General features: G+C 42.4%; 2 protein-coding genes across 2 annotated transcripts; both read left to right on the top strand.

Moving 5' to 3' along the window:
- Nucleotides 1-1,760: 1,760 nt before the first annotated feature.
- LOC310780518 (lactosylceramide alpha-2,3-sialyltransferase-like) lies at nt 1,761-10,069 on the top strand (the record flags this gene model as incomplete). The annotated part of the gene is made up of 7 exons (XM_083641084.1): nt 1,761-1,801; nt 3,438-3,543; nt 5,387-5,602; nt 6,243-6,367; nt 7,157-7,343; nt 9,070-9,228; nt 9,711-10,069. 7 exons carry the CDS (start codon nt 1,761-1,763, stop codon nt 9,966-9,968), a joined length of 1,092 nt encoding a protein of 363 aa, XP_083497210.1. The 3' UTR covers nt 9,969-10,069.
- Nucleotides 10,070-12,907: 2,838 nt separating this feature from the next.
- LOC310780519 (betaine--homocysteine S-methyltransferase 1-like) lies at nt 12,908-15,714 on the top strand (the record flags this gene model as incomplete). Its single annotated transcript, XM_083641085.1, has 8 exons — nt 12,908-12,931; nt 13,170-13,302; nt 13,445-13,557; nt 14,362-14,553; nt 14,639-14,786; nt 14,915-15,097; nt 15,177-15,405; nt 15,495-15,714. 8 exons carry the CDS (start codon nt 12,908-12,910, stop codon nt 15,712-15,714), a joined length of 1,242 nt encoding a protein of 413 aa, XP_083497211.1.
- Nucleotides 15,715-19,950: the final 4,236 nt, after the last annotated feature.

Genomic DNA, 19,950 nt, shown 5'->3' on the forward strand with positions numbered 1-19,950 from the left:
TCTGTTGGTCTTTCCTGAAAGTCTTCTTCTTTTTCTTCGAATGGCTTTCTGGCAGACCGATGATGCCTTGCGGTGGTCCTAACAGGAAACATAAGAGGGCGGGCGGCGTGTGTGCCACGGTTGTGATGTCACAATTGTCATGTATCAGTGATGTCATCAGTGATGTCACTTGAGCAATAGACCCTTCTCACGGGGGCCATTTTGTGTCGAAGAGGCAGGATAAACACAGGTGCAAGCACAACACTAATGAGGGTTTCCTTCTTCCATGATTGGAAGTTGGAAACCCTCATTAGTGTTTTGCTTGCACCTGTGTTTATCCTGCCTCTTCGACACAAAATGGCCCCCGTGAGAAGGGTCTATTGTGATGTCATCATCAGTGATGTAATAAATCCTTCTTCTGGGGTGTTTTATGGCAGTTGGCATCCTTGTTGCATTACGGCCTGGCTGAGGCTTTATAAGTGGTGGGAGTATAAGTAGGGAGAAGAACACAAGTGGTACATCATCTCCAGAGTAAGTGTGTATTGTTTATTTATTTTTGTTTATTGTTTATTTGCACAAAGAAAATGAATAACAACAGATAGTACAAGTATCTTAATAAGCTATTATTAAGCTATACCTTTTAGTAAGCTATTAGCTAACTAGTAATTGCTTATTAAGCTAGCCTACTTTGAATGGTAACAGAATGACTGTCATTGGTAACAGACAATAAATGGCGGTCAACTTATCCATAACCTTCGGATATGGAGAACACTTAGCCTACCTGTCCACTCGTCTGCATGTTTGAGCTACAACTTGCGCTGTGCCTTGCCAAAATCAAATTGCCTCCAATGCGAGACTCGTGAATGACATGACTATGAAGTTATGGTTTGCGATGGCTGTCTGAGGGAACAAGATGTGCATGAAAACTCACCCTTTTCCACTAACTGTAACATTAGAACATATTAGCCACACTTACATTTTTTATGTTTTGTTTTGTTATGTTACAGTAGGCTATGTTTGGTAGGGCTTTTCCCTAGCCCCGCCCGTTTCCTGACCACCTGTTGTCTGAATATGTCTCAGAATATGCTGATTATGTTGCTCTCTCAACCCAATCTCAGTGACACATGTCTTCCATCTGGGAACACTGGTACAGTGCCTTATTGTAGAATTGTTGAGTTGCTCTTATTGTGTTGTTTACCTGTTTTATATGTATTGTGTGTTTTTTTATTGGACCTTGTGTCTGACAAATAATGTGATGATGACACACACACACACACACACACACACACACACACACACACACACACACACACACACACCTTGTAACACTATGCTCTTTCCTTCTTTTTTTTTACCAGTTTTATGTCATGCTAAAGCACTTTGACTTGTCTCTGTGTATACAAATGTGCTATACAAATAAGTCTTGCCTCCTGCGTACCTCATTGTAGGCTAAAGTGTTAGAGATTTTTTTTTTTACCAATATGGCTTCTACTCTAAATCTATTCCACATGCATTGTCCGTTACCTTGGCTAATCATTAGCTCTCATATTGACTAAAACTAAAGATTAACGGGATTCTGTGTGTGTGTGTGTGTGTGTGTGTGTGTGTGTGTGTGTGTGTGTGTGTGTGTGTGTGTGTGTGTGTGTGTGTGTGTGTGTGTGTGTGTGTGTGTGTGTCTGTCTGTCTGTCTGTCCAGGACAGGGACCCTGAGAGCCAGAGTGCTTCAGGCTACTACAGAGACACAGGGAGGCTTGCCTCTGCATCGTGTGAAAAAGGCCAGTATGAGGCTGCGGCTGCCTAAACGCTGTCAAGGATCACACAGGTGACGTTCAAGACAACACAGAGACTCCTGTTCTTCTCTGCCTTTTCTGCTGCTCGCTGACTGTGTTGTCCTCTGTGAGCCAGGGGGGCAATGTGGACACACCAACTCTTTCTTCTCTGGTCAATGACTTAATTAAAGGAGAACACTGGTGTCATTTTAGAGTTATCGCCTTAGCCAATTTATTTCTGCCCATTTATTTAGCCTAGTTTATTTAGCCTTATTTATTATCCTTATTTGTTTAGCCTTAGATGGTGTCAAACCTCGCTTGACATTAGTTGCTGTCCCATCCAACAAAGAACCCCCAAAGGAAAAACATGCAGACACACACTCTCTTTGTTCCATTATGCTCTATTTCTTCCTTTAAACTACTATCTAAATTATGGTTAAACCAATATATCGTTTTTTTTTAATCAAACTGTATGATGGTTGCACACAAACAAATTCAAAATGATTTCCACTTTGCAAGATGCTTTTTTTTAATCAGCTGAAAGGTGTTTATTGTCTGGAATTCTTCACCTACATATCAAGTTGCATCTCCCTGACGGGGTCCCTTCCCTTTACATTGTTTTGAATAAATATATCAACATGTTTTTTTTATATGCTCCAAAAAATCAGTATCACTCAAATATGTTCTATTCGTTCTCCACATCCTATGAGACAGTGTATTTTGTTTTGGGGACATAATAATGCAGGTTACTATGATCAGATATTATAATGTTGTTGATTTTACTCAAGAGTACAGTGTCCAGACCGGTTTTAGATACTAAAATACCTCTGACAGCCCCTGGATTAGTGTACAATACATCTGACAGCCCCTGGATTAGTGTAAAATACACCTGACAGCCCCTGGATTAGTGTACAATACATCTGACAGCCCCTGGATTAGTGTACAATACATCTGACAGCCCCTGGATTAGTGTAAAATACACCTGACAGCCCCTGGATTAGTGTACAATACATCTGACAGCCCCTGGATTAGTGTAAAATACCTCTGACAGCCCCTGGCAGCCCCTGGATTAGTGTACAATACATCTGACAGCCCCTGGATTAGTGTAAAATACATCTGACAGCCCCTGGATTAGTGTAAAATACATCTGACAGCCCCTGGATTAGTGTAAAATACATCTGACAGCCCCTGGATTAGTGTACAATACATCTGACAGCCCCTGGATTAGTGTAAAATACATCTGACAGCCCCTGGATTAGTGTACAATACATCTGACAGCCCCTGGATTAGTGTACAATACATCTGACAGCCCCTGGATTAGTGTAAAATACATCTGACAGCCCCTGGATTAGTGTACAATACATCTGACAGCCCCTGGATTAGTGTACAATACATCTGACAGCCCCTGGATTAGTGTACAATACATCTGACAGCCCCTGGATTAGTGTAAAATACCTCAGACAGCCCCTGGATTAGTGTAAAATACCTCAGACAGCCCCTGGATTAGTGTAAAATACCTCTGACAGCCCCTGGATTAGTGTAAAATACCTCTGACAGCCCTGGGTTGGACAACATACGCCGATACCAATATATGATAGGCCAATATCAATATCTAGTTCTGTGTGTGTGCTGGTAGCAGTGGTGGTGTTGGACCGGGCTCTAGTTCTCTGTGTGTGTCTCCCCCTGCAGGCGTGTGCTGGTAGCGGTGGTGGTGGTGGGCCTGGTGTGTTGGTTTGTGTTTGGAGCAGGGAGGACTGGCCCTGTGGACTGGCCCGTGGGCCCTACACATCAGGAGGTGAGAGCAGAATAGCAAAGGCTGTTCAAAAAGCCTCTGGGTTGCCCACTTGCCGTGTTTGCTGCACAGTGAAAGGTATCAGTGTTGAGAGAGGAGAACAAGGCAGGTAGAGCAGAATAAGGTAACGCTTTAGAATACAGCCCGCAAATAAGCATGTAGTTATAGTATAACAACGGGGTTTAAGGAGTGTAGTTAGAGTATAACAACGGGGTTTAAGGAGTGTAGTTAGAGTATAACAACGGGGTTTAAGGAGTGTAGTTAGAGTATAACAACAGGGTTTAAGGAGTCTAGTTAGAGTATAACAACGGGGTTTAAGGCGTGTAGTTAGAGTATAACAACGGGGTTTAAGGAGTGTAGTTATGGTATAACAACGGGGTTTAAGGAGTGTAGTTAGAGTATAACAACGGGGTTTAAGGAGTGTAGTTAGAGTATAACTACGGGGTTTAAGGAGTCTAGTTAGAGTATAACAACGGGGTTTAAGGAGTCTAGTTAGAGTATAACAACGGGGTTTAAGGAGTGTAGTTAGAGTATAACAACGGGGTTTAAGGAGTCTAGTTAGAGTATAACAACGGGGTTTAAGGCGTGTAGTTAGAGTATAACAACGGGGTTTAAGGAGTGTAGTTATGGTATAACAACGGGGTTTAAGGAGTGTAGTTAGAGTATAACAACGGGGTTTAAGGAGTGTAGTTAGAGTATAACAACGGGGTTTAAGGAGTGTAGTTAGAGTATAACAACGGGGTTTAAGGAGTGTAGTTAGAGTATAACAACGGGGTTTAAGGAGTGTAGTTAGAGTATAACAACGGGGTTTAAGGAGTCTAGTTAGAGTATAACAACGGGGTTTAAGGCGTGTAGTTAGAGTATAACAACGGGGTTTAAGGAGTCTAGTTAGAGTATAACAACGGGGTTTAAGGCGTGTAGTTAGAGTATAACAACGGGGTTTAAGGAGTGTAGTTAGAGTATAACAACGGGGTTTAAGGAGTCTAGTTAGAGTATAACAACGGGGTTTAAGGCGTGTAGTTAGAGTATAACAACGGGGTTTAAGGAGTCTAGTTAGAGTATAACAACGGGGTTTAAGGAGTGTAGTTAGAGTATAACAACGGGGTTTAAGGAGTGTAGTTAGAGTATAACAACGGGGTTTAAGGAGTCTAGTTAGAGTATAACAACGGGGTTTAAGGAGTGTAGTTATAGTATAACAACGGGGTTTAAGGAGTGTAGTTATGGTATAACAACGGGGTTTAAGGAGTGTAGTTAGAGTATAACAACGGGGTTTAAGGAGTGTAGTTAGAGTATAACAACGGGGTTTAAGGAGTGTAGTTATGGTATAACAACAGGGTTTAAGGAGTGTAGTTATGGTATAACAACGGGGTTTAAGGAGTGTAGTTAGAGTATAACAACGGGGTTTAAGGAGTGTAGTTAGAGTATAACTACGCGTCACCTGGCCCATTTTTTTTTTTTTTTTTTTTTTTTCATTTTTTTTTTTCTCTGGCTGTGAACAAGCAATTTCAAAAATTTCAACGGATTCGAAATTTAAGATTTTTTAAGAATTAATATATATTCATATTCCCCATCGGTAAACCCATCCTTTAATAAAAACAACTTGGATATCACATCTTTCTCAAGAGATGGGATGTCTTCAACGCTTTTTTTTCTAGATACTTTTTACATACAGAATGTCAACATAAAACAAGTTTTTGTTTGGAAGAAACAGAAGAAATCTAGCCTTGTGAATATGTTTTCCCATTGTTGTCACTCAGACTCTACATTCAAAAAGAAGACCTCTAATTTAATAGTCCTACTATTAGCTGACTTGCTTTTCACTTAAGCTCTTGTTTTGCTTCCCCAGCGCGAGCGCGTGCATGCGTACGTGCACAGTGTCCTGGAGGGTCAGTGTCGTTGGGGCGGTGCCAGGCGGATTTTGTCGGACAGACTTCCGACTTCTATTCAAGCTGCCCAGCCTTTCCTATGGAGAGACACGTCCCTCTCTGATGAGCTCTTCCGGTTTCCACCCCCCTTTGGCTTCAGAGGCCTCAGGCAGGAACTAGAGGACCTGCTGAAGCTGGTGAATATACTGCTGCTACTACTACTAATGTCTCGGATTTCATAATGATGCACTATTTAAAGCGCCCCTCCCAAGTTACAATGTAGTTAACTTTTTTTTATCAAAGCACATAAATAATAAAGATATAATTTCCTAATCAAATTGTGTGTTTTTATGCAAATAACCATTATAGATGACAATAACGAAGGAAAAGGATACTGACTTTAAGATGGTTTAAATTATTTTTTGTGATGGCCCCGGGGCCACGGTGTCATATATATATATATATATATATATATATATATATATATATATATATATATATATATATATATATATATATATGTGTGTATATATATATATGTATATATATATGCGTATACATATGCGTGTGTCCTACTGCCATTCCTAACCTTTTTTCCTTGACCTCGCTGGAAAACACCATGAGGTCAAGGAAGAAGATGTGAAGGAGAATTCATAAGGGCTTAGGAAAAGACAACTGTAGGCTACACTAAGCTACGCCGGGCTCAAAATGCCACTGAGTGACTGAAACTGATTTCAATGGTGAAATTTGTTGCTCGGTTTTGAGAACATTTTGTTTTCCCTCTCTCTCTCTCTCTACCCACCCCCCCACCCCCCCACCCCCCACCCCGCCCTTAAGCTGCCAGACTCTGGCTCCGCCCCCCAGTCGGACAAATGTCGCCGCTGTGTGGTCATGGGAAATGGAGGCATTCTGAGAGGCCTGGAGCTGGGCTCGCTGATCGACCGCTTTGACACTATTATCAGGTCGGAAACACACTTTAGACTTTTGACAACACAGTTCCAGAAAAGGACAGGGTGTGTTTAGGCTGCGACCTTGGGGAAATAGCAAATTAAATCCATTTTGTGTTTTACTGTCCCCTGTATACCGACCAATTTTATTTGAAAAAATGTTTGGTGCTCACCCTGAAGCTTTCTGGTTTCCGGGTGAGCTCTAGCCTGGGTAAACCCAGCCTCCACGTGACCTCTATCTACAGTATGTGCTATCAGACTGATAGCACATAGATAGAGGTCACGGGGAGGCTGGGTTTACCCAGGCTAGGTGAGCTCAGACTTGAATTATTCTTTAGAAATTTAGTTTTTGATATTGCTAAATTTATTTGTAAAGCATGGGAGAGAAGAAAAAAGGTGTTGTTTGTATAGTGCATGTATTGATGATGCACCTTATATGTTTAAAATGTACTTCTGTTTGTGAAACATATTGGTTTACTTGTACTGTCATGTATCATAAGTCCATATGGACTGGGCACCAATTCATGGAAATGCAAAATAATCAATCATTCAATCAAAAAATTTAACAGGGAAATAACTTATTACAATATGACTGGACACTATGATAGAATATTATCTGAATCTACTTTTTCTTTGACATTTCTGTGCCCATGTTTTTAACTTGCATTTACTTGCATGGAAAATCCTCTCCATCTCTCCCCCATCTCCTTCTACCTCTCTCTCCCCCCACCTCTCCCTTTCTCTCCCCCTCTCTCTCTCTGTCCCTCTCTCTGTCTCCCCCACCCCCACCCTCTCTCCCTCCAGGTTGAACAGCGGTCCTCTGGGAAAGTTCAGTGTGGACGTGGGGAACAGGACCAGCATCCGGATGAGTTACCCAGAGGGCACGCCGCTCCACTGGGCCGACATGGACGCACACGCCACGTTTGTCGCTGTGGTTTACAAAGCCGCCGACATCAGTTGGGTCTCTGCTATGATCAGCAAACACGCTGTGGTGAGTGGAGGTGTGTGTGTGTGTGTGTGTGTGTGTGTGTGTGTGTGTGTGTGTGTGTGTGTGTGTGTGTGTGTGTGTGTGTGTGTGTGTGTGTGTGTGTGCGTGCGTTTGTTTAAGTTTCGTTTTTTACACCTAGCCTGTTTGGTTCAGTTGAATCGAGCTGTGGTTCTTTTTCCCCCTTGGTGCGGAACTTGACTATCAGGTGTGAAAATGCACGTCCTGCCAACAATCAATCAATCAATCAATCAATCAATCAATCAATCAATCAATCACTCTTTATTAGCAGACATAAGGTCCAATAAAAACACACAGTAAAAGACAACACAACAACATCAAACAATTAAACAATTAACATCAGCACATCAAAAAGACTACAATAAGAGCCTGTACCAATGAGCCCAAGTGCTGGAGTGATACTTGATTGCATTAAGACTGGGCTGAGTCAGAAGAAGCATGATTATGATATTCTGAGAAACATTCAGATGACAAATAAACTTATAGGTCAGGTTTCTCAGTAGGGCATGAAAGGTATTGACCCCTACACCACAAAACATTTCACTGGCACTACAACACCTTGGCCTCCCAAGCAGTATTCTCATACAGTCATTGTAGGCCACCTGCAGTTTCTGAATGCTAGCCTGCTTAAACTTGACCCACAAGGGGGCAGTATAAAGCGGTGTACAATAGGCTTTGAACAGGGTTATCTTAACCTCTTCAGAGCAGAAATAAAACTTCTTTCTCAGCATATTTGCTTGTGCATACAACATACGTCGCTGTCTATACATGTCATCGTCATCACTCATATGATCATTAATGATGTTGCTCAGATATTTAGTACTGCTACAGACATCCAGCACATGTCCTGACAGATAAAAGGATGGTAAGGAGAGATCCCTATCAGTAAGGTTTACAGTCTTAATTAGCTACTTACCGATGATGATGTTGATTGGTACTGTAGAGTTCTTTCTCAGCACAATCCATGCTGTTCCTCATACAGTAGTAGCTCTAGAAAGGTGGGCGAAAACTAACACAAGGTCAGTGGGGTCACGCTCCTGTCTGTACAAGCTGACTGAGGCCCACTGAAATGTCATCCACAGTGCACACACACACACACACACACACACACACACACACACACACACACACACACACACACACACACACACACACACACACACACACACACACACACACACACACACACACACACACACACACAGTACATTTCAGTGAGCTTCAGTCAGCTTGTACATACAGGAGCGTGACCCCTTTGACCTTCCATTTGTTTTTGCCCAACTTTCCAGAGCTGCTATGAGGAACAGGATGGATTGTGCTGAGAAAGAACTCTACCAATCAACACCATCAATGTAAACAAGTCTTGGACTTTATTGTGTTTTAATTCCTCTACAATTTTAATACTGGTGTATGGGTTTTATCTTTTCATTGTGTATTTTTTAACATCTGTCGTAAATAAATTCCGTCATTCATTCATTCATTCATTCATTCATTCATTCATTCATTCATTCATTCATTCATTCATTCATTCATTCAAGTAGCAAATAGTGCTAGACTTAAAAAAGAAATGTGAACTATCCCTTTAAACAGCTTCATGCAACAGGCTTCTGCTGCAGTCTGAATGGAGACTAGTCATAGGGTGCGGCAGAAGAAGACCATAAAGGAAGTGTGATTGTACATACTGTATGAACAGCAGTATTTTGTGTTGCAGCCACTGGGGGACCGGCAGTTCTTCTGGCAGAAGGTTCCAGATGGAATCCCACTCGAGCCCCAGAGGTTCAGACTTCTAAACCTGCAAGTCATCAAAGAGACCGCAATGGACCTGCTGAAGTACCCCCTGCCCAAACCACCACTATGGGCCTGGGACCAGGTAATACACACCTCCCAAACCAGACAATAAATAATAGGCCGTTAGAAACCGAGGTAATACTTAAAAATCGTAACCCCCCAAAACAGTGATTAAACAGTGAGCATTGAGCACATATCATCAATCATCTAATCCACCAAGCAACTCAAAACAAGAGTGAATACCAACAGAAGAATATTGCAGGGGATTTTGGCACTTTTTTTGGGGTGCTACCCACACGGTTAGCTGTGTTGCTCATTTCATGAATGCACGATCCTTACAAGTTGTACCTCGTTGTAAAGGTGACTAATCAGGCTTTCCAACGATATACAATACAATACCAATTGGTATTATTAAAGGGGAGAAATAATCGACCGAAATGTTTCCGAACTTTTGTTGAGTTACTATAGGAGATACTATATGTGGCCCTCCAAACAGTATTGGTTAATCAAGCAAGTTCACTTTGCGTCATTTTCCATCCAAATTAATACCGTTTTCCTCACCAGAACGTGCCTACCGTGGGCGTCTCCGCGATGACCTTAGCCACCCTGCTGTGCGACGAGGTCAGCCTGGCCGGCTTCGGGTACAACCTGTCCCAGCGGGAGGCGCCACTGCACTACTACGACCAGCAGCCCATGGCCGTCATGCTGCAGAAGACGATACACAACGTGGACCGAGAGAGCCAGCTGCTGCGAGGCCTGGTCAGACAGGGGGCCATCACCGACCTGACGGGGGGGATCCACTGTGCCTTCTGCCCCAGCTGAGAGTGAGCTGCCAGAAAGAAAAAGACACACAGAGAAGATAGGAGAAGTTCAGAAGGCATTTGCTGCAAAAGTACTTTTAAGAAATGTGTTTGCTGCAAGGCACTTTTTTTGAGAACAACAAACACTAATATATTATAATATATTATATATTATTATTATTATTATATATATTATATATTATGGAGAAGAACTGAAGGAAGGAAAAATTAAAAATAAGTGAATGGAGAGAATGACAGAACTTGCCACAAAGAAAGAGAACGTCAAGTGAAATGTTAAATGCGTTTTGAAGCAGTATATTATTTATTTGGTTTGTATTGTGTAAGTTACAAAGGAGTCTGAATGTTAAAAAGCAAGTGGATTGTTCTGCCTTAATATGCCTATTTCACATCCCACCCAAATCAGCCATTTTGTGTCTAAAAGGCAGGAAATAAAACATGTGCAAGCAAGACATTGATTAGAGTCCCGGGACTGGAACACCTAAATGGGTCCAGTCCCGGGACTCTAATCAATGTCTTGCTTGCACCTGTTTTACTTCCTGCCTTTTAAACACAAAATGGCTGATTTGGGTGGGATGTGAAATAGGCTAATTTACATATCTTTGAAACTAGCTTTCTACGTCGTTGGGCGATGACGTCACAATTAGTCCATGGGCCGGACCAGATTCCGGTACCACTCAAGGGGGCGAAACTTGCTTATACTTTTTTCATAAGATACATGTCTGTAGATGATATTTTAGTATGATAGCCATTCCTGAGTGGTATAGCTGAGACACAGTTACCAGCATGTGAAGTTAACCACCCCTAAAGTAAATTGCATTTTAGACACTGGTGCATATCCTGGATTAGACACATGCTCAGGGCTTTTTTCCAATGTCTTATAATATTATGTGATGATATATTTTAAAGGGGACCTTCTTAGCTTTCATTTAAGGCCAGTTGTGAATTTTTCTAAAAGAGAGCTGTCCGTTGTCTGGGTAGTGCTCCACCAGATTTTCATCTATTTTGACAAATAAAAAATTCAACCCAGTTGAAATTTTTCTGGACGGACAGATTTGTCATCGCCTCTTTAGCAAATACGAGACATTCCTACTGTTTACACATTGACGTTCCGAAACAGCCCAACGGACAGAAATCTATCCATCAATAGTCATTCTGTAAAAAAATGTGATGAAGAAATTGAATAATGTGATTATATAAAACATCACTGTTAAAAAAGATAAATTAGAATTCCACCACCATGTGATACTCGAGCTTTCATGGGGTCTGTATCAAAAATGTCTCATCTTTATTTAATGAGCCTACTTCTTACATGCTTGTGTTAACTTGTTCATGTTATCTCTGTCTACAATGATAGCTTAGGAAAAAAGACTGAAAACTGTCGGGCTTCCCATTGAAGAATGCACAGTTTGGCTTCAAAGTAAACAAAATTCTTAGTAATAGTACCAATACAGTAAAACCAGGCAATGAGCATCCAAATTAAGCTGTGAAAGCAGTGAACTAGTGTAGGTTGACATATTATCAAGATTTTGCTGTGCGCATTTCACTTTGTGAGCAGGCATCCAGCTTTGAGGGTACTACTGATGAAACATAACAATGAATAGTTTTTTTTAACATGATCCCATCCATTACAAGATATTACAGGTATTTTTGTAGGATTTTTTTTTTAATAGAGTAATTTTTTAAAAGAGTAATTATTTAATATATTAGACTTTCCATGCATTTAGGCTATTGGCATATGGTATTCTGCCTCTACATCCAAGCATCTGTCCATTCCACACTAAGGACTCAATGCAGCATTCTGTATTTTCCAAATTGGCAGGAGCAGACGCACGTTTGAAGATACATTTTTGCACAATTTGCACTGCTGGACATGTAATGCCATTAAAGGTCCATAAAACGACCATTTCATGGGCTGGTCTCTTAAGTTTGGAATGAGATAAACATCTTGTCCATCCTATCAGACAGACCGACGACTGTGATGCAGCTGTGAGTCTTCTCTGAAAAGGCTAATGTTATCATGCCATAAGCCCCTCACTGTCACCACTGCGACGCTTATCTTACACAGCTTATGGAATCATGTGTTTTCTTTTTCACAAAATATTGCCAAAATTATTTTTTCTTGGTAAGGGATCTTTCTTCTTCTTCTTCTTCTGTGGTGTTTTATGGCAGTTGGCATCCTTTATGTTGCATTACCGCCTCCTAACCATCCACTGTTTCCCTACATTCTGTAAAACCCCTATCCTCCTCTCCCCCCATCAAGTGGGGGGGGGGGGGGGGGGGGGGGGGGGGCTCTCATCGCACAATCCCTGTATGCTGAGTCTCCCCCCGGTTAGGGGTCCTTTCACTATACAGGTCCTTTCACTGTATACAGTACATTTCAGTGATGTCACTCAAGGCATTGTGACCTCACTGATGATGTCACTGTGACATCACTGATGATGTCACAATGTCTATGTGAGTGTGAAGGCGTACAATGCGTAAAATATTGCTGTAGCGCCCAACACACATATTAACGCGTGTGCGTGCGTGTGTGTGTGTGTGTGTGAGACATAGTTTGTCGGTCCTGTTTCTGTTGATAACTACTCTCTTCGATTTCTCATTAAATAAAATGCTTTCAGTAAAGCTGGAGCTGTTGCCTCACAGTGTATCCAAAACCTTATAAACTATACATAGTATATCACAAGTCTAGCATCTCCAAAATACCTGTGAAATTGCTTTTATTGTGTCCATATATTCTGTATCCAATATGTTGTTATGCCAAACATGCATTGATGAAAAACACAGCTTATGTAAGGGGCAGGCGTTTCTTTTAGTGACATGAAGAGCACCACACCCCTTCGTTGGATTATTTAAGGGATTGGACGTCTGCATCAAAGCCTCTCAGAACTCAGGACGTCTGTGTCCGAGAAGACAACTGAGCCAGTTACTTCAGCAACAATGATGGGGCCAGCTGGGTCAAAAAAGGTAAACCTGCATACCTGGAATATAACTTCACTTCACTTAGATCCACCACACAGAATGAGTGCTAACCAGATTGACACTTGTTGCATGGTTCGTTGCAGTTATGAAGCCAATGACTACTGCACACAGATTCTGTGGTCATACCTTTGTGCACATTGAAATAGCCACACTAAATAGTACGAGCCTATATCTTGTGCGTCTGTCTCATGAGTTGCTTGTTGCATGGGTGAATCTCCCTCAGAATATCCTGCAGCGTCTGGATGCAGGTGAGATCATCATCGGGGATGGAGGCTATGTCTTCGCCCTTGAGAAGAGAGGCTATGTGAAAGCTGGACCATGGACCCCCGAGGCAGCTGCCGAGCATCGTGAAGCGGGTACCACTTTTCTCTCATCCTTTTTCCAGACGTTGCATAGCAGGCAGAGGCTACTCAATGGGTTCCTATCTAACCTGTAACCTGGCTGTTCTAGTTAATATGTACAACTGCTGAATGTTCTGAATGAATCTTGTTGTTTCAGTGCGCCAGCTGCACCGGGAATTCCTCAGGGCAGGATCCAATGTCATGCAGGCGTTCACTTTCTATGGAAGCGATGGTAAACTGGAGAACAGAGGCAACGCTCAGCGCTTCACTGTGAGTAGAGTGACCTGTCCTGATCTGAGTGTACCTGCCATGATCTGAGTGACCTGTCCTGATCTGAGTGACCTGTCCTGATCTGAGTGACCTGTCCTGATCTGAGTGACCTCACCTGTCATGATCTGAGTGACCTGTTATGATCTGAGTGACCTGTCCTGATCTGAGTGACTCAGTGACCTGTCCTGATCTGAGTGACTCAGTGACCTGTCCTGATCTGAGTGACCTGTTGTGATCTGAGTGACCTGTCATGATCTGAGTGACCTGTCCTGATCTGAGTGACCTGTTATGATCTGAGTGACCTGTCATGATCTGAGTGACCTGTCATGATCTGAGTGACCTGTCCTGATCTGAGTGACCTGTCCTGATCTGAGTGACCTGTTATGATCTGAGTGACCTGTCCTGATCTGAGTGACCTGTCATGATCTGAGTGACCTGTCATGATCTGAGTGACCTGTCATGATCTGAGTGACCGCAGCTGAGGAGAAGCCTCATCTTGAGTGATGAAGATGGGCAAGGATGCTTGCAAATAGTAGAAGAGGGCTTCCTCTCAGCAGACTTTGCAAAAGCGAGCCCTGTATATTTCCAGCCTGCAAATCAGGAGGGTTACTCCAGGACATGTGGGACGCCTGAAACAAGAGAATGCTTCTATGTATAAAAGCTGAAAGGGGGAATTCCAATTGGCTTTCATGCTAACTTCTGATGTGGAAGGTGAAACTCAGTTAAGACATTAAAGGCTACATGAAGTGTTTCTGCTTGTAATTCTTCATACTTGGCTAATACATTCTTTCTTTTGAATCCTAGGGGCAGCAAATTAATACATCAGCTTGTGAACTGGCCAAGGAGGTGGCCAATGAGGGCGATGCTATGGTGGCTGGAGGAGTCTCCCAGACCGCTGCTTACCTCAGCTGCAAGAGCGAGACTGAGGTGAAGGCCATCTTTAAGAAACAGACTGATGTCTTTCTCCAGAAAGACGTGGATTTCTTGATCGCAGAGGTATGATCTCACAATGACTTGACATGGTTGCTTAAAGGTCCACTTGTCTTGACGTTGACCACCAGGCGTGTGTTCTTGTTTGCAGTACTTTGAGCATGTGGAGGAAGCTGAGTGGGCAGTCGAGGTTTTCAAGAAAACCAACAAGCCTGTGGCCGCAACTCTGTGTATTGGACCTGAAGGAGACCTGAATGGAGTCAGCCCCGGGGAATGTGCCGTCAGGCTGGTCAAAGCTGGTATGACAAACATTTCTTTTTTTTCCATTCTCTTTTGAATTTGGCAAAAACTGTTCAAACCTAACTTTGCTTGAGAGTAAAAAAAATCTTACCCCTGATCAAGATTGCATATTATTGACTCTTCATAGGAGCTCAGATTGTGGGGGTAAACTGCCACTTTGACCCCATGACCTGTGTGAAGACTGTGAGGATGATGAAGGAGGCAGTGGAGAAGAAAGGACTGAAGGCTCACTTCATGGTCCAGCCCCTGGCCTTCCACACTCCTGACTGCAACTGCCAGGGCTTTATTGACCTGCCAGAGTTCCCCTTCTGTACGTATTCACACTCACTACTGATGTGTCTGTAGGCAGAGCATTTAAACAGCCTAATGATGTGTGTCTCCTCCCACAGGTCTGGAGCCAAGGACCCTGACCAGGTGGGACATGCAGAGATACGCCCGGGAAGCCTACAATGCTGGCATCCGCTACATTGGAGGCTGCTGTGGATTTGAGCCCTATCACATCCGTGCCCTGTCTGAGGAGCTGGCACCTGAGAGGGGTTTCTTGCCTCCTGCCTCAGAGAAGCATGGAGACTGGGGTAAAGGCCTGGAGATGCACACCAAGCCATGGGTCAGAGCTAGGTAAACTATTATCCTTTAATTTCCCTTCAAGTACCTCAAGCTTTTTTTGAACCACTAAATTGGTTCCTCAATGTTCTTCCTCCCTTTAGGGCCCGTCGTGACTACTGGGAGAACTTGGAGCCTGCATCTGGCCAGCTCCTCTGCCCACCCATGTCCCCCCCTGATGGATGGGGTGTTACCAAAGGCCATGTTGACCTGATGCAACAAAAGGAGGCCACCTCCCAGCTTCAGCTGAAGGCGCTCTTTGAGAAGGCCGACTCCAGCCGTGAGAACCAACAGTGGGAGGCCGGAATCAAGTCCAGCCACTGAGTACTCCTCCTGGGTATGGGGCAGGGAAGACGTCTCTCTCTGTGGAGGAGAGCGATGGCCAGAATGGACAATCTGGTGTCTCTATACGCAATGAAAGTGAATGTGTCTTTTTTGTGTAAAAGGTAAACAAATTGAAGGGCTTCATCCAAAAATGAGCACCACCACTGGGGGGCTGGATTAAAAGCGTTGGCTGTTTACCAAGAAGCAAAGGGGATTTCAAAGATTTGATGGTTGCCAGGCATCACTCTCTGGTGATAATGAAATAAGCAAGTGTCATTAACTTTCATTGTGTATTTCAAGGGGTAGTGTGTGAGAAGGCATACTCTCACACACATGGTGAGAATGTACAAGAGGGAAGACTTATTGGAGCACTCCAAAGTGCCAAATGTTGTCTTACAAAGAAAGAACTGACTGATGACTATATCAATAAACTTTCAATTGTCCATAATGTGTGTAGGGTTAATTTCTTTCTGAGGAAGGCCTGTGTGCCGAAACTGTTTGTGCTGTGCTGCTGCCCTACCAAGACTACAGCTATTAAAACTTCAAAAATACTTTTTTGTGTGCTGGCGCTTCCTGCTGTGACTTAATTTTTTCTCTCAAACAGCTGGGAATTAATTTCAATTTTAAAAGTTCACCATATCATAATGTAGAATACAAAGTGACCAAATCATGAGCAAATACATGTGCAGGTGAAATGAATGTGGTATTACACTATTATTATTTGTGACATAATATAACAGGGGAATTTATATGTTATTATAAAACATACATCAACAAGGTAGCTCTGACTGTGTTAATTGCTATGCTGACACTGTCAACATTGACAAATATTTCCAGCTCTGAGAGAAGGAGAAGACATTTTTTAAGAAGGGGGATGTAATATATTGTGTGAATATGCGTAGCATCAGAGTGCGTGGAATAAACATTAGTTGTTGATCTAAGCGGTGTCGGATCATGTAAATCTAACAGAAGAGTGAACAAACTTGCATGTTTTGGTGGAGTTTCCATTGAAACACGTCTGTAAGAAATAGCTAAGCTATCCCCATCTAGTGGACAACAAACGCACCACAGAAAAGAAGCTTGGGACATACTGTAGGACTAAAGCAGTGATTTTCAATGTGCCATGGAGGGCCAAGATGCAGGTGATTTCACTGATCACTTCCTCCTCTCTGGTTGAAGGTGTGCTAATCACTGAAATCACCTGATGCAGTGTGTGGCCAGAATGAAAACCTGTTGAGTCTTGGCCCCCCATTGCTGAGAAGCGAAGGCTTAAATTGTTAAATTACTTCATCTACATTCAATGTTCAACAGATTGTTACTCAAATATCGTTGGTGTTCTTCAGAATCAGAATCAGAAAGACTTTAATGATCCCCGGGGGGAAATTGGGACAAGTTACAGTTGCTCGCACTCAGGCATGAAATATCCACATACACAACATGGCATAACACAGTATCTATCACACAGTAGCCTATCTCCCTAAACGTAAACCAGTCAATACAATAAAATGCAATAGAATAAAATAAAATAAAATAGACTAAGTAGAATGTACAGTACGTGTCAAATTGCAGTTATTGCACACTGGAATTAAATTAAATCAACTTGCACATTACGTGTGACATAACTAAGGCACAGCTATCCTATCCTTCTTGGTTCCGTACGAGAGAACTATCACTCAAAGCTATGAAGTAGCCTATTTCTGTTGTGCACAAACCCTATGAATCCAATACTGTTTTTGTCTGAATTTGTTTTCAAGGGCTTAGTATGTTCCATAATGGCCATAGGGTCCATGAAACCTATATACAACCACTCACTGTAAAGAAACTAATAAAATAAAAATAATTGAGAATGAGATTGGAATTTGGATTTTCTGTCTTCATACAATTAAAGCACTGTACTTCTATGTGACAGGGAAATATGTAGGATGTATACGAACAGTAGCCTACACACCATGACCCTCGCCCTCAATTACTACACTTATTCAATACCTGTCATCCATGTGGCCTAGAGGTTTTATAATTTTGCAATTCATTTTCTGAGAAAATGTTTTATCAGAACTAACGATTTATATTTAAATACCCCCCCCCCCCAACAACTGAATGAGAAGTCTCCAACAAACTTTACTCTCATGGCCTGTCTTCTGTTATCAATGCCTTCCCTCTTCATTTTGTGCTTTTATATTTCATAATATAATACTTTAAAGTGTAACTTTACTGAACCAAACTCCGCCCACTGCACAATTTTGAAAAATCCCTGGAATCCCTGACATTATATTACAGAAGTAAACAACAATCTTGAGCTCGGGGCGTCTGGGTTGTGTAGAGGTAAAAGCACTCGCCTACTGTACCACCACAGAGACCCGGGTTCAATTCCCGGCAGCGGTACAGCTTGGTCAGATGCTCCTACAGACACAATTTGCCGTGTCTGTGTGGGTGGTAAGCCGGTCCTGGTCGCTGCACTAGTGCCTCCTCTGGTCAGTCGGGGGGCCTGTTTGGTGGGAGGGGAACTGGGGGGAATAGCATGATCCTCCCATGCGCTACGTCCTGCCGGTGAAACCCCTCGCTGTCAGGTGGAAAGAAGCGGCTGGCGACTTCACATGTATTGGAGGAAGTGCTAGTCTACGGCTCTTCCCCAGATCAGCAGAGGGGGTGGAGCAATGACCAGGACAACACTGGGAATTGGGGAGAAAATGAGACTCGGAAAGTCTGAAAAAAAGAAGGTTACTGAATAATACTCCTAACATTTAAGTGGATGAAACCTAAAACTTCCATATTCTTTTTTAAATCTAAAGGATCAAGGATAGGGTGTAAAGTAGATCTTGACTTCTTTGGAATCATTATTGTGTGTACTTGACATTGTCTTGCACAACTTTTTGGAATGCTGAAAAAATTGTTTAGTGTGAGATTTTCATGACATGCTTTTTTTTTTAGGTTCTAAGGTGTTGTCTTTTAAAATGCATTATTAGATCACTCAGTGGTTGTTGATTTATCTTTGCCACAGCCAGGATTTTGAGTAATCTAATAGCGCTTTTCAAAGTGGGAGGGGGGCCTCCCCAGCAGGGGGCTCCAAACCGTTTCAGAGGAGGCTCAGTGAATGAAGGTGAAAAAATAGGACATATTATTACATTAGCTTTGAAAGGGAGAATAGCCTAAATGTGTGTGATTTGGTTACAGAGTTAGTTCAGAGATATGTTCGTTTTGTGGAATTTTACTCTTTTTGCCCACTTTCCCACAGTGAGAAATAAATAAATGCCTTCAGACCAGTGGAAGCATTGTATATTTGAGGTAGTCTGAAGTATGTCAAACAGCAACAGCAGGCTATCTTGGGGGTGGCTTTAGCTCAGGAGGTAGAGCGGGTCGGCCAATGACGCAAGGGTTGGCGGTTCGATCCCCGCTCCCTCCCAGCTGCTGTCGCTGTGTCCTTGGGCAAGACACTTAACCCTTCTTGCCTCGTATGATACCACCGGTACGAATGGTGTGAACGAATAATGATTCTGTGAAGAGCTTTGAGCCTTGGAAAGGCGCTATATAAATCCAATCATTATTATTATCTTGGCTCAATTGTTGAGGGTCTTTGGGACCAAATAACATAATCATGATGCCATAGCATCCAGGTATTGAGCAAAACTAATCGAGGAAACTAAATGTGTGTGTGTGTGTGTGTGTGTGGGGGGGGGGGGGGGGGGGGTTGGTCAACAACAGTCTCAGACTGTTGAAAACCACTCATTCATTATTAGATGAAATGGCATCTGACTAACAGATGGATTAGATCCCCTCTGGGGATCAAAGGCAAGTTTGGGAATTCAATGAAGAGAGATGTATGGGACATTTCACATCAGAGATGGAAGCCCTCTCTTTTAAAAATAACTTACATGAATGTGAATATGATGTTATTTTGGTTGACAGTTCATTTGACAATTGACATCCAACCTAAAAAAAACGAATAAAGCAGACGCAGTTACTATCTTCTTGTGCATCACTCCTGTGTACACTACACATAGCTCTTTCTTGCCTGTATTCAGTGCTACCCACTCATTTATAATATTTTAAGGGTTAGCCCGTTCAGACTTTAGGACATAATTTTATCCAACATTCCTCTCGAAACCTGTAGATCCAGCTATGGCCTTATAATCGTTCATCTTATCGCTACATTTAGAACTGTTGAATATCATGCCAATATATCGCTGAAATTTCATAATCATTTACCCTTGTTTATTTAATAATTTTTTATCTCTGTCT

This window comes from Poromitra crassiceps, assembly GCF_964638095.1.
Source record: "Poromitra crassiceps genome assembly, chromosome: 8".
In the NCBI taxonomy this organism is placed as follows: Eukaryota; Metazoa; Chordata; class Actinopteri; order Beryciformes; family Melamphaidae; genus Poromitra; species Poromitra crassiceps.